The sequence below is a fragment of the Podarcis cretensis genome (assembly GCF_951804945.1).
Source record: "Podarcis cretensis genome assembly, chromosome: 13".
NCBI lineage: Eukaryota > Metazoa > Chordata > Lepidosauria > Squamata > Lacertidae > Podarcis > Podarcis cretensis.
This window is the reverse complement of record NC_137182.1, coordinates 41,428,911-41,443,232: the sequence shown is the minus strand read 5'-3', so window position 1 is coordinate 41,443,232 and position 14,322 is coordinate 41,428,911. Positions and strand designations below refer to the sequence as shown.

At 45.1% G+C, this 14,322-nt stretch overlaps 1 protein-coding gene across 1 annotated transcript; it reads right to left on the bottom strand.

Annotated features, from left to right (window-relative positions):
* Positions 1-493: 493 nt before the first annotated feature.
* KAT8 (lysine acetyltransferase 8) lies at positions 494-10,902 on the bottom strand. Its single transcript, XM_079951197.1, has 11 exons — positions 10,472-10,902; positions 9,138-9,212; positions 8,140-8,315; positions 7,879-7,932; positions 7,613-7,777; positions 6,882-6,971; positions 5,799-5,939; positions 5,100-5,193; positions 4,354-4,504; positions 3,979-4,133; positions 494-1,953 (listed from the first exon to the last, which is right to left on the bottom strand). The coding sequence occupies exons 1-11, from the start codon at positions 10,755-10,757 to the stop codon at positions 1,889-1,891; spliced, it is 1,452 nt and encodes a 483-aa protein (XP_079807323.1). The 5' UTR covers positions 10,758-10,902; the 3' UTR covers positions 494-1,888.
* Between the last annotated feature and the right edge of the window lie 3,420 nt (positions 10,903-14,322).

The window sequence follows — 14,322 nt, the reverse complement described above, 5'->3', positions numbered from 1 at the left end:
TTAAGAAGTGAAGCTGTGTTTTTAAGCATTCCAGCTGTTGTTGAATTATCACTCCCTTGAACCCTGCAGGTTTAGAACTTACACCAAATTCAGAATTTCACCTGGTACAGCTTACACCATGCTACAACAGAAGGTGAATTGCCTCTTTGAGTTACAGATCAAGGAAGGCTGTCAGAGGAATTCCTGCTTCACTTTCTAAAGCAGTCACTCACTTCATGGTGTGTTTTTGTGTGTTTCTATTCTAGAAACATATACATGAACAAGTGATGCCAGGATATCAGATGACACACTTGCACTCAACAGGGGCCTGCTTGGGCTCTCTTACTTCACAGTACAGGTAGTATAGCAATAAAGCAGACAGTGGCAGATTTCCAGGATCCTGAATATATGTTTCCAGTATGCCTAAAGCCTCCACACCTTGCCCAGAACTTTCTCCCCCCACCCAAACCTGTGCTCGGCATAATTCCATCATTACACACGCAGCATAGAAAGATACTTTGTTTTGTTGTTTTATTAATTAAAATATTTTTGAAAAGTAAAAGAAAACACACTGCATACATGGATTATGAATCTAATATCTGTAGCAGAACCATCATGTGGACAGTTTCTCCCATAATATCAAATGCAGCCCCACCCCACTGATACCAACTTCCTTTTGAACTAGTCCCAGTGTAGAAGGGGTGCAAGCATATCGGTGAAAGTTGATGAGAACAGCAGCGGCAGCCTCCCTCTTCGGTTCCATTACTTCCACTGCGCTTTGTCCAAGAGAATGTCGATTCTTAGAAAATTCCTTCTCATTTTATTTCTGGCAAAGGTAGCTCATACAATGGTAGGGCAACTTGTCAGAACCAAGTAACTCACAATATCCCACTGTTCGGTTTCCTCCAGTTTGGAGGTTGTACATTCCCCTGGGCTAAGACGACGACCCTGTGGCAAGTAACCCCCCCCCCCATCATATTTGCATTTAGAAGTAATCCCTTTCATGTAGGGTCTCCACAGAAAATCAAAATCAACTAGGTCAACCCAAAAGGCCAGATACCCTGTTAGCTACGACACTACAGCTGCCAGGAATATTCTCAGGGACAGGTGTGGCACAATGACTTCTCAGCTGCTGTGTTTCTTGGGAATCCATGCTTTTAAATTCAGCCTCAAACCCAACTATGCACAGTCGTGCTCTCATCTGCTGAGGGGAGCATGAAGCGCTTCTGTGCACTATTCTGACAATGCCCCCCTTTTGGCGTGCCACACTCAAAACACTTGACTGTGATGGATCTAAATTGCAATTTGACTGTGGAAAACTAAACTGCAACTACAATCAAGTCTTCTTTTTCCAAACGGTCATAGCTAAAAGTGAATCCCCCCCACCTGCAATGTTTGCTGACTAACCGCTTCCCAAATATCCTGCCTCATGTGTGTTTACTGCCCCTGTTTTGCTCTACCTGCCTGACAATGGAAGTAGAGGCAGTCCAAGGTTTTGTGCTAGAGCAGCTCAGAAACTAAGGTTCCAAGGCCAGTGACAAACAACAGATGAGAAGGTGTGTATCCCCCTCCTCTTCCGGTTAAGACAGAAGCCACCAATTCTACTACCCTACGAGAGCAAGACAGCAGGTTTCGCCAGAAGGAAGGAGTTTGCCATGCAGAATCAGAAAGGGACAGGAGGTGAGATGAGGGTGGGGGAGGAAGTGGGAAGTCTTCACTCTAGTGGAGCACAGTAAAGTTGGCGTCACACTGCTAACACACCTTCTCTCCCTGCCACCCTGCAAACATCTGTTCCAAGACATGTCTGATCAATGCAATACCAACAAGAGTGCCTCAGACAATCTCTTAATACGAAGGGTGGATGTGTATTGAAGCCGAGCTGCTTCCGTTGCTTATATCAGTTTCTCCTTCACTTCTTGGAAATCTTGGCTTGCTTGTGTTTCGGAGGTGCCCATCGCAGACAGAGCGAATCCACTGGAGGGGAAGGAAGGAGGGGAGGGAAAACAAAGTCAATAGGTGTGGAGCAGGCACTAGAGACAGGCAGACAAGCAGCAGTACTGCCTTTTAGCCAGCTAAGAATGCTGATACAAGCTTCTCAAAAAGGCTATCCCAGTTCAAAACGCTACTGTTCCCAGTACAGTTTTTTAATGCTCTTCAGAAAAACAAGCAGCAAAATGCCAATATGAATGAAATGATGCCTTGGGATTGTAACAAAGGCAAATACGGATTACTGAGACAAATTCATTTTAGCTTCTATGAGAGCCTGTTTGCTGTTCTACCCATCTTGGAAACAACTGCATTTCATGGAAGAAAATGATACTCCAGCTTATCTTGAAAGTGGCTGATAATCAGCCTTCATGCCCCACCCTGCAGATTGCTCCTCTGCAACAACTGACAGCGAGCAGCTCCTTTAAAAAAAGAGAGAGGCTCAGAAGGAGAAACTGGCACTCTGTCTGCAGCTCCTCTTACATAACTGGCACTGATTGGCACGTCAGCAGCCCCACCGGGGCAAACAATGCTTCTTTCAGCAGGGATCAAAACCTGAAACCACTGAAAGTGGTTCTGACTTCCTGACCTCTCACAAGGTGGTTCTGTGTTTGCACTCAGCAATGCCTGGCACACTCCATGACGGAATGAACAAAGCAAAAGCAGGATATGGGTGGTATCCAGCTAGCTTTTGGCTGCACAAAGGATATTCCCCTCCCTCTTCTCTCCGCTCTTCCCCATGTCTGCTCCAGAGGGTTAGGGTGAATCCCCAGTACAGAATCAGGGGGGCACGGAAGGTGCATGGGGAGAAGTAAGCCCTTGCGCTAGTGGATCTATTTAGTTGGATACTACCCAATTATCCCGGGAACAGATTTAAATGTAGAGAACTGTACATGGGGAGAGGGGAGACAAATACTCTATAAAGTTTGCATTCAGAATTGATTAAGCAAAGTAGTTAAGCCTGTCCGCATTTAAGTTGCACTGGTGATTCAGCTTCCAAGGAATATGAACATCTTATTGCAAATGTTATAGCAGCAGAAAGGACTGGAATTAGACATGCTATTTCCCAGCTCAGTTGTAACAGGAAAGAATACAGTATTAACTGAAAGGGACAAGTAGAAACACGTTAATTCTTTGTCACAAACATCTCCATTCTATGGTTTCTGAAATAGCCAGTCAGCATCCACATATTTTGAAGACTTGAAACAAGATGGGGGGGGACTGATATTATCTTGCTGTCAATTTTTGTCCCAATATTTGCATACTCATATGGTGATCTTACAGACAGACATGCAATATAAGCTACTCTCATATGTATTGTATTGTGCTTGTTAAAGTGAAGCAGCTGACGAGACTGGCTGAGGTGGTGGAGTGACAAAGAATGGAATGTTTAGCTCCTTATGTAAGCAGTTTTCAGTCCAACTTCTGAGAGAAAATGAGGTTGTCAGTTTGAATGGCAATAAAACCTCATACAGGGCAGGGCAAAAACTGGGAGGAAGTTCCAAGTCACAGGGAAGCCAAAAAGGACGAGGAACTCAGAGACAAGGAGACTAAAATGAGGTGAGACTTGGCAAGATTAAGAATAAGGCATAAGGAAAATGGCAGGAGATTGAAGTATGCACCAAGCCCATCTCTGATAATCTCAAAGTACTAAAGGAGAAGAACTTTAATGTGTAGGGGGAAAACATGAAACTGAAGAAAGGAGCCAGAAAAGAAAGAGCTGGGACTGTGCAAGACTGTTAGGAAGTCAGCAAAACCAGGATGTTTGGAGGACTGCAGCCTGTGTACAAGGAATCAAAAGCTCTAGCAACTCTAAAACCATGAGAGGGCAATTCTGCCATTGTGACCTGACAACTCAAAAGACAACAGTAAGATCCAAGAGAGTGGGGCTTGGGCAGGTCTTATATGCCATATAATGATTTGAACTAGGCTGTCAATTCTTTGCTTTTGATTAAAAGACTCCTGTAAATCACTGCCAGGTCTAGGATACAACTACTGCCCTTCCCATGGTACCTGTGATGGGAGGCTTCTTGTACTGGGCACTTTTGAGATGCTCCTCGACCAGCTTGGGTGTGACGCAGATGACATGCTGCCCCTTCCAGTACTTGACCATGTTCAGAGACTGCAGTGTACTGATGATGTCATTTTGCGTGATGCTTGTCATCTGACTGCACCGGGGAGTGGGGGGGAAAGCAGTGGGTAGGGGAGTGAAAAACAAGGCAAGGTCAGTGACCGGCAATTTTAACTGGCAGGTCATACGAAAACCACTCAAAACTGCTCATAATAGAATATCACAGAAGCATATGTGCTACTCAGCAACAATGAGGAATTAGGGGGCACTGTTACTCAAAACAGTACTTCTTACTAGCAATATGGATTCTTTCTCACCTGAGGTCTTTGATGGAGAGGGTACCTCGGAAGTCCCGGAGGATCTCTAGCAAGACCCACGACCAGTAGCTACGGTAGCTCAACTTGCCTAGATCTGAAAGGGGCTTCTCTGGGGAGCCCACTGTGCTTTCCAGTTTGGAGAGCTCATAGCCTGAGGAACAAGAGCTTTAGGATTAATGTCAAGAAGCAGTCACAACTCAGAATTCAAACATCTCAAGAGCTATGCTTTTGCAGCTTCTCCCCCCAGGTAAAGCTCAGACCCAGTAAAGAAGGCTCACTCTCAACTGAGCCCTCCAGAAGATCTTAGGGAACATACTCAGTTACCCCTAAAACCCTTTAACTTAACCAAGAGTATGAGAGGTGTCAACATGTTAAAAAGAGCAGATTCCTCCCCACTTTTAGTTAGTGCAATTTTAAGGGTGGAAATTCTAAGTGCTAATTCAGATTAACTATTAAGTATTATATATTCAAAAAACAAAAACATTCTAAGGCAGTTATAACTTTATGAAAGCAATTACAGTTTAAAACATTATTCCATCTGGTGATACAGTACAGAATCAGAGGAAGCCAAATTATAGCAGATTAACTGAAGTGGAATACGAGGGCATATGTTACACAAGTTACTTCTAGTCTGTTCTGGTTAAGTGAAGGCACTATCCTCATTTCCAGCAACTGGAAGAGATTGCGAGGTTGTGAAGCTACTTCTTTTGGCGGTTATTGCACATGACTGAAAGAATCCAACTTACTGAAAGCAATGAGGAACTTCCCATAGCCCCTTCTTTGGTATGGGGGCAAGGTGAGGATGCAGGCAACATTGTTGCCATCTGGTGACTCCTTCTCCTGGCGGCAGAAAATCAAACAAAGAAGTGAAACGAGGGAGCAGGGAATATTGTACTGGGCATAGGATTCATGCATCCTAAGTACCACAGCTTTCACTGTTTTGAAAGCAAGATCTGTTCTCACCAGCAGACATTTCACCTGGTTACATTAGTGAGAGAGTTGATACAGCAAAGCTATTCTATTGGGCTAGCGGAAAACAAGTGTCACTTAGCGTCTTTCCGCCCCTAGTGGCCATAGTATTTAAATTCACTTATCTTCCTCTTTCACCCCACCCATCATCTCTTTGCAATTACATCTATTCAACTGTAAGGCATTATACTGTGAACTATCTTGAGCCTGTTAGCAGACAGGTAACTTTGGTGATATCTCAGAACTCAAAAGGAGGATGAGGATGATTTCCAGCACACAATTGCCCTCCTCTCATCCATGGCAGAAGCAAAATAAGTAATACAAAATAAACAGACATATGAGAATTTTCATTTTTACTGGATTCAGAATTTAGTTTTAAGAAAAGCAGTATCATGACTGCTCATCCTCCTTTTCACGCCCCTTCTAAAGTTCAGCTAGAACCCTCTCCCAACACTCATCCTATGCCAGGCCAGCACCTTGGAGAAGTAGCCGACAATATGAGCCCCTTGCCTGTCGACCTCAGTGAGAATGTAGAAGACAAAAGGCTCCACATCAAAGTAGAGAGTCTTGTGGTCTAGGAACAGTTTGGCTAAGAGACACAAATTCTGGCAGTAAATCTGGGGGAGAGAAGCAAACACCAGTAAATAAATAGAGCACAGCAGCAAGAAGAACACGGTGAGTTTTCCCAGTCCAGGGAAAGAGGTGCCCCAGTTCATTTCCCAGTCCAGGGAAAGAGGTGCCCTATGGAGGACACCCCCAAAACCTTTAAATACCTCCTCTTCCCAGAAAACATTATTTCATTTCAACCTGCAACTTTGTTCTAAGAAAATCCTCAATGAAGTTACAGAGTGCAATCAAATCTCCCCAATTTATTAAGTTACACACATAAAACAAATAAATCAAGAGGACATATTGCAATGTCTGAACTTGCAAAAGTCTGTATTCTTAGATGTTTTCAAGCCTACCAACCAAGCCAAGGGTCAGAGTCAGGGCTCTACATGAGAAAGTGGATCTTCTGGGCCATTTCCATGTTAAAAGTTCTCTGGCATACCTCACAGGCCTTGCACTGAATGGTCTCTCACAATATTGGTGCTCTTTGCTCTCAGCTATTATCTTGCCTGTAATTAGGATATCACTGAGCACTGTGTAAGCAACCTAAAATTCCCATTCATCACGTAGGCAGTGATGGCCCTCAATTTCACGTGACCAGTAGGATTGGGTAAAGCTGTTTCTATATTGGATCACTCCCTTCTGAATAGATATTGACACTAAGCCCCATTACTGGAAATCTCAGGAAATCTTTTCTATATGCGAGCGCTCCAACCTTGCCCATGTAAGTCTTCCCAAATCAAGAAACGAAAAGCTGCCTCAATCACAAAGATACAGTAAGGTGAGTTCTGGAAGGAGCTTACATGTCAATGACTATTTGTAGCCCGTTGGGAGAGATTAGGCTCATATTTGTAGAGGCATGGCTCTGAAATTATTTGGAAGATAGGTTGGATAGCAACTAACAGGTTTCTGATGTAGCAGAAAACAAAAACAAAAGCTGGGCCCCCTACCTTGTGATCTTTGCCATCCACCTCATACACTGAAATGTTATTTTTGCGGTAGATCTCCTTCCCTGGCGGCTGCCGCCACTGACACTGTCCCTGAACGAGAGTGAGAGAGAGAGAGAGAGAGAGAGAGAGATGAATCTGCATTTTTCTGAGCAATTCCACTGCTTGGGCTGCTCAATACAGCTTCAACAATTTCCCCAATTGTCTGGGTTCTGGTAAGGCCAACAGCCTCTACTTTTCTTATTTGAGATTGGTACTGCTCATTTAGTTTTCCTAGTTGTAACACATGAATAAATAGGTATTAGAATTATTGAAATTGAATAATATCCTTCTGAAGGGAGGGGAAAACCAACAGCTTGGTAAGCTATCAACATCCAGCTCCCCGTTGTGGTCTCTCCCTTCCTCGACTACCAGTGCAGCAGCTTCTGACAAACCATCTTCTACGGATGGAAGAAAAAAGCAGCAGAAACGGGCTTTTTTAAAAAGGGTTTCCTTCACCCATGTCTTTTTAATTTTTATTATTCAAATGTTATGGATATTTATTGTTTTACTATTTTTATTTAAACTGCTTTGTGAAGTCCACCTGAAAAGCATAGAAATACTTTAAATAAATTAATTCTGAAGCTCTTGATGTCTTCAGGGTGGTCCATCAATAAAAACATTAACTAAGGAGGCAGGTCTACTCATACACCTCTATCCCCACACCCCCAACAGCACCCATTCCCTTTGCATACCAGATGATAGCGATAAGTCTTCTCAAATTTCATGTACTTGAGGCAGTACTCGCAGATCCACAGCTTGGGCTGCTTCCCATAGTCCTCTGGGAATGGCGAGAAATACCAAGCGTCAATCTCATAGTTCCCAATATGGATTTTGTCTACGTATTTCACCTTGGTGATCTGAGGACACAGAAATATAGCTGGAGCCACAAAACACAGCTGTGCTCTTTTCTCTACTGAATTTCGGCAACAAGACAGGTCAAGTACTAGTGAATACTCACTGCTTCATGCTCCTTCTCCAAAGCTGCTGTGGTGGGATCCATCTCAGCATACGTCTGCAAAGGAAAAAGACAGCAAGGTGGCCAAATGTTCAATTCCTAATTGGACAAGACTCCCTAAAAAAGCTATCTCCTAGTGCCAAACTGATGTTAGAAATAGCTCCAGAGGTACAACCAGACACCCGGGGTTTTTCCAGCCTTGGAACCGACACTCTGTAGTAGAGGACAGTTCAACCTCCCCAGCCGTGTATCCTCTGGCATCACCTTTTGCACATGGTTGATTTCATCATGTTTGCGCTTCTGGTTCCGAGTGATCTTGCGCTCTGGCTGTTCAGAAAGTTCATTCATGTACTGATCCGTGTTCTTCTGTACCGCATCTTTTACTGTCTTGGTGAGGGCCAGGCGGTTTTTGTCCACCCACTCATCCAGACGCCGGTTGACTGCAATTAGGAGAAGAAATATGTATCAGCCTTGGATCTTCCACCAATCACAAAAAGAGTTTGAAGCTGCTTCTTCAAACGTTATTCAGCTGAAGGTTAAAACATCTCCCATTCCATCCTTCCTTGATCTAAACAACTGGAGATCATTTCCCCTCCTACTAACAGCAGTATCACTCTAATAGTTCTCAGGTGTTTTATCTGTTCAGGTGACTGAAGAGATCACCTCTAAGAACATGGGATTTAACACTAGTTGCAATGAATTCAGGACAGCAGTGGATGTAAATTCAAGAAAATTTTCATGTCTTTTTCTCTTGCAGAAAGGGCATAAAACACAGGAGTGCAACTGCTAACCTCCTTATTTGATACTTCACTCCCTTCCTGGGCAAATTAATAATAATAATAATAATAATAATAATAATAATAATAATAATGTTATTTTTAGGAAACCTCCACAAAACAAGCATTTTTAAAAATCTGTCTATTCATCTAGGCTGCTGGTAATTTTTTGGCTCAGTGTAAGATACTTGGAAAAATATGTAATTTCAGTATAAGTTTCAACATTTGAGAAGTCTTGTTGCATGTGTAAAACGTAACAGGGACTCTGGAATGGGTTTGGAAGGAATTACCTGCTCTTATTCCAGGAGTAGCCTGTGTTGTGTCCTCCAGATGTCGCTGGACTACAACTCCCATCAACCCCAGCCAGCATGGGAGTCCAGCAACATCTGGGGGACATCATGTGGGCTACCTCTGGACCATAAAGGCATCTCACACTTCCTCCTCACCACATCAGCAGACATACGAGAACCTCAAAAAGATACTTACACCCAACATAGTGCACATAAAACTCCTCCCTGGCTTCTTGCTCATTGATCCGCGACTGGATCACTTCTGCAGAATCTGGAAGAAAGTCAACACTCAATATGGTTAATCTCAAATTAGGAAATACTAAAAAAGAATCTAATAACAGTGTTTCACTCTGACACACCTCAGCCAAACTCCTTACAACCAGCTAAGCTGCAAAAGCAGAAAGGACCTGTAATAGTTGGACAAGGGTGCAGGTGTGCATGCTTTGTCAAAGCAAGAGCCCATTTGAGTAGCCCAAATATACTATTCTGTACTGGACAGTAGAGCTCAATATATCACAGAATTTTAAAAGTTTCCAAGTAATAGGCACAAAATGGAAGTATGCCAAAGTGCCTTAGTCCATTTTTATTTCAGTAAGAAATAAATATTTCAGTAAGAAATATTTCAATAAGAATCTTTCAGATACAAATGTGGCAAAAACACTGAGGGAAAATACAGATTGGGCACTCCAGAAGAGGAGCCAACCTATATACCTTTGATTTTGGGAGCCACAATGTTGCAGGAGTGCAGGTATGCAAAGAGAAGTCGTCACATAAATCTCTACAGTACTCTCTGAAAAGGCTGCTTTAAGGGATGATACAACACAGGAAGAACTAGAATACTGGATGCACTGGCTAAACCTGTGTACGTCCCAAAGGGATGTCCAATAGCACTTAATGAGGTGGGCACAGGATCACAGCCACAGGTCATCATTTTGACATCCTGCTGCTTGTTCTGAGGTGACGGCTATGTCCACCAGGAACAGAACCTTTTAGTAGTGACCTCATGTTTGTGCTTGATTGGGTGAAGCGTTTTGAGCATTTTATAGCAACACATTCTAGTTTGTTTCATTTTGCTGCTGTGTGATATTACTTTGCCATGGGTTTCATTAGGCTCCCCCCACCTTGGAAACGTTTAAAACAATCAAAATTAAACAACAACAATGCCGGTAGTAGAAAAGCTTTGAGTAAACAACAGCTCTCATAAGGAGTAATGCAGGGTCATGGAAGCCTCGGTGATGTTTCATAATAATAATAATAATAATAATAATAATAATAATAATTTTTTATTTATACCCCGCCCTCCCCAGCCAAGGCCGGGCTCAGAGCGAGGAGCCTGTGGCCCCCTCCAGATGCTGCTGGACTACAACTCGCATCATTCCTGACCACTGGCCATGCTGGATGGGGCTGACGGGGAGACCAACGGCACCTGGACGGAGCCACCACTGTCCTGGGGACGAGCAGGAGGTGATTTTTTTTTTGGGGGGGGGGGAGATAAGGGAACCGCTCCTGTTGTCCTGGAGACGTACTTACGCCACGTCCCGTCCCCGCGCCGACACAGGTAAGTCTCCCCGATCTCCACGGTGACCTCGGCTTCGCGGGGCGGCGGCGGCGACGACGAGGGCGCGCGGCTCTGGTTGGCCGGGCCCCCCGCGCTGCCTTGCCCCGGCGCCTCCTCTTCCTCTCGCCCCCCCGGCCCCAGGCGTCGTGGGTCCGAGCCGGGGGGGCTCCCCCTGTCCGTGCCGCCGCCGCCGCCGCCTTCGTCGGCAGCGGAGGCCGAGGCCGCTTCGCCTCCTCCAGGCCCCGCAGCCGCTGCCATGACAACCGCCACCGCGAGAACTCGCGCTCACAACCCACGCGCCCTTCCCCCCGCGACTAACGGTCCCCCCAACCGTCCAAGGCCCAAACCGGAAGTGAATTCTTCGGATTAAAACAAGAAACAAAAAGAGAGGGGGGGTCACTGTCGTACGGAGGTGGCGCGCGAATATGACGCCATGGGTCATGTGACGCAAGGCGCTCGCGAGAGGCCGCTCAGCGCGGCGGAATGTTGCTAGGAGACGGAGAACCCACGTGAGCGCCCGTTTTAAGTCAGGTTAGGGGTTCCAGAGCTATGAAGGTAAAGCAGCGGCCTTCTCCCAGCATGCACCGCGCCAGGCGCTTTACGCCTGGAACTCTCTAGGCGACAATGCGGGCCCTGGAGGTGAGGAGGCTGGGGAAGGTGGCATTGCTTCCCCGAAATAAAACCGGGCACCGACTAGACTCCTTCTTCCAAGTTGGGGGTCACTTTGGGCTGAAATGGGCGCTGTAAATCTCAGCTGGTTTTTAAAAATTGTTCTTTTAGATCGCTCAGGAGTAAAAACAAGCCACTCTCAGAAAAACACTTTCCCCCCCATGTGCTTCCCTAAGGCGGCAATCCTATGAACGCTTATCTAGGAGTAAGTCCCACTGAACTTACCTCCAGGTCAATACAGTGGTACCTCAGGTTAAGTACCTAATTCGTTCCGGAGGTCCGTTCTTAACCTGAAACTGTTCTTAACCTGAAGCACCACTTTAGCTTATGGGGCCTCCCACTGCCGCCGCACGATTTCTGTTCTCATCCTGAAGCAAAGTTCTTAACCTGAAGCACTATTTCTGGGTTAGCGGAGTCTGTAACCTGAAGCCTATGTAACCTGAAGCGTATGTAACCTGAGGTACCACTGTACGCTCAGGAGCAGTGCCGATTTACGCATAAACTAAACAAGCTATAGCTGGCCCCCCTAAAAAAAATTAAAGAAAAAAACCCGCTGGATGTACATTTCCAAAATACAAGATGAAAAACAAATAAAATAAAATCTACATACAGCAACAGTGTTTTGTGTTGTGTAGGCTCCTATGATGTAAGTAATGGTATGCTAGCCTGCTCCCTAAAATATCACTGGTTTGCTCATTTCTATTTACTATAGGGTGCCTACATTCTGCTATTTATAATTATTAGTAGTTTGCATAATATAGTTACACCTATTATTATTTCACGTTATAGCAAGTTTCTAGAGACTAGATTATGAGTCTTTGTAAATAGTATTTCTAAAGGAACTTTTGCTATTGCCAAATGCCAATGTGTTTGCATTATTAAGTTGGTTATGAATAAAAAATCATTTTAAGTTAGAGCTTAATAATTATTTCACTATTAATATACTTCTTAATTGTATTTCACTATTAATATACTTCTTAATTGTATTTCAGTTCAACAATTGCTTTGATAAAATATATATATTGTTATGTGCAAATGGCTTTAGATACCTATTAGGTCCATAAATTACCATATAGCTTATATTCAACACAAAAAACAGCAACAATTTGTTGTTGACAAAGGACAGCTGGACATATAAAGCGCCCCATTACCCCTTCAGTAGCTTAGAGCCTCATCAAACCTAAATCCGGCCCTGCTCAGGAGTTATGGAGGAGACTGTTGGGGTTCAGAACTTACTGGGTTAATTTTTGTTCTGAGTGTGCCTCCCATTCTGACGTGTGGAAAGAGGGAGGAGCTCTAGTTGTTCTCTCTGTGTCTCTGAGAGAGACGGACGGAAGCCATGAATGCTAGCAGTCCAGGAGATTTTGGGAAATGCTGAGCTGTAAATATTTGCTACAATAAAGAACTGATGAAATTTGGACATACACAGTGCTTGGTGTATTTGGATCTGAAGCAGACTGCGACAGTTTTGATCCGCTGTGTTTTTTACTCTGCTAGACGAAACCGGAGAAGAAAAAGGTCTGCGCAGCTTGGCTGGGAGCGTGCCGGACCACTGGGGCTAATTGAGGCCATAAAGCAATTAGATGGCCAGTGCAATTAAGATCTTATCAGATCTTCACAGGTTATGGAGGACCTAATTACCGCTAATAAAACTGTTGCTAAGAGTCTGCCGGTGAGCTTTGAAGTCTTGAAGTCAGCTTTGAAGAGCTGGGAGGACGCTACTGAAGCGGCAGAGGTCTGCGTTCTGTGTTTTGCCTGCTGCAGAGAGGCAAGAGTTGCTGAGGCAGAGAGCTGAAAAAGCAGCTGAGGAATCGGGTGCCGGAGAGCTGACTGGTGAAACGTGAGTACAGCAGCTGGGGCCCCGGGAAAGAGGAGAGAATGGCAGACAGCCAGGTCTTTGAGGACGTTCCGCTTGAGAAGCTCACTTTAAGAAGTTGGGCAACCTGGTCCAGAAGAGTAAGGGGTTGGTTTCTGGTTACTGGGCTTTGGGATGTAAGCCAGAGAGAACCACTTCCCCTGAATCCAGGTCCTGAAGGGACAGACATTGCAGGCTTTGAGGCTGCGTTGCCTGAAGAAAGCCAGCAGAGAATGCAAAGAGAGCTTGCTATGCTAAAAGCATGCGTACATGCATCACTTTTGCCCAGTTTGGAGGGCGTAAAGTCAGCAAGGGCTGCCTGGGAGGTGCTGAGAAGTTTGTGTGAAACTTCAGCAGGAGGCCAGGCCCCTGGAGGAGTCACGAAGAGCCTAGAAATGGCTGAAGCCCTAGTCCCTGAGGTGCACGTCGGGGGGGCTGAGAATTCCAAAGGCAAGTTTCAAAAGTTTTCCACTGTGAGTGCTGAAGTGGAACGCAGTTTCAGCGAGGGCAGGGCTGGCACAGAGTGCTCTTCCGGAAGAAGGGGGGCCAGGCCAGCTGAAAGGAGCCCTGGGCAGTGTTTTTCCACTGGTGATCGTCGTCAGACAAAGTCTGAAAGGCTGCGGAGAGCTAGACGTTTCAAGGTCAGCCACCTGGACAAAGTGAAGATAAGGCCTAAAGAGTCGCGTGGGAACGCAGAGGCCAGGCCGGTCTCCAAGGCAACGGAGGAGGCTACTTCTACGGAAGCTGCCAAGGTCCTGAGCAAGGGGGAGTTGGTTGCCAAGACAACCAGACAGAACTGCTGCAGAAGCCCAAAGACAGGGGGCAGCGATACGTTTGTTGCCAGTATGGCTTTGTTTGAGGACAGCTCTGAGAGACACACTGATTTTCGCTTTCTAATCGACTCAGGAGCGAACTGCCACCTGATCCCAGAGACCCCTGCAGTCGAGATGTGGAATTGCAAGGCAATTCCGGCTGGAAAAACTGTTCAGTTTGCAAGTGGGGAAAAGAAAAATGTGAATAAAATTGCAAATGTATTGTTTTCTGTTTTGCAGGAGCAGATGGAAGTTTGCATTGTGCCAGGAGTGCGACACTGTATTTTATCTGTGCCTTATTTGTTGAAAAAGGGGTTTAAGGTTTGCTTTGAACACGATGTTTGTACAATCTCCAAAGGAGGGAAGCAACTGGTCAGAGTTGCAAAGGGGCAGAATGATCTCTTCATTCTTAAAACGTCCCTGGAGGGTGAGGGGAAGGTTGAGAAAGCACAAGCCCTGCGTGCTACAGTTCCCACTCATGTTTCAT

Excerpts from the sequence above, each read along its gene's own strand:
- KAT8 (XM_079951197.1), bottom strand. The coding sequence starts at position 10,757 with ATGGCAGCGGCTGCGGGGCCTGGAGGAGGCGAAGCGGCCTCGGCCTCC. Across the intron at positions 9,213-10,471 it reads GCGCGGGGACGGGACGTGGC|ATTCTGCAGAAGTGATCCAG; the intron begins GTAAGTACGTCT and ends ACTTTCTTCCAG. Across the intron at positions 4,505-5,099 it reads GAAGTTCCTCATTGCTTTCA|GCTATGAGCTCTCCAAACTG; the intron begins GTAAGTTGGATT and ends CTTGTTCCTCAG.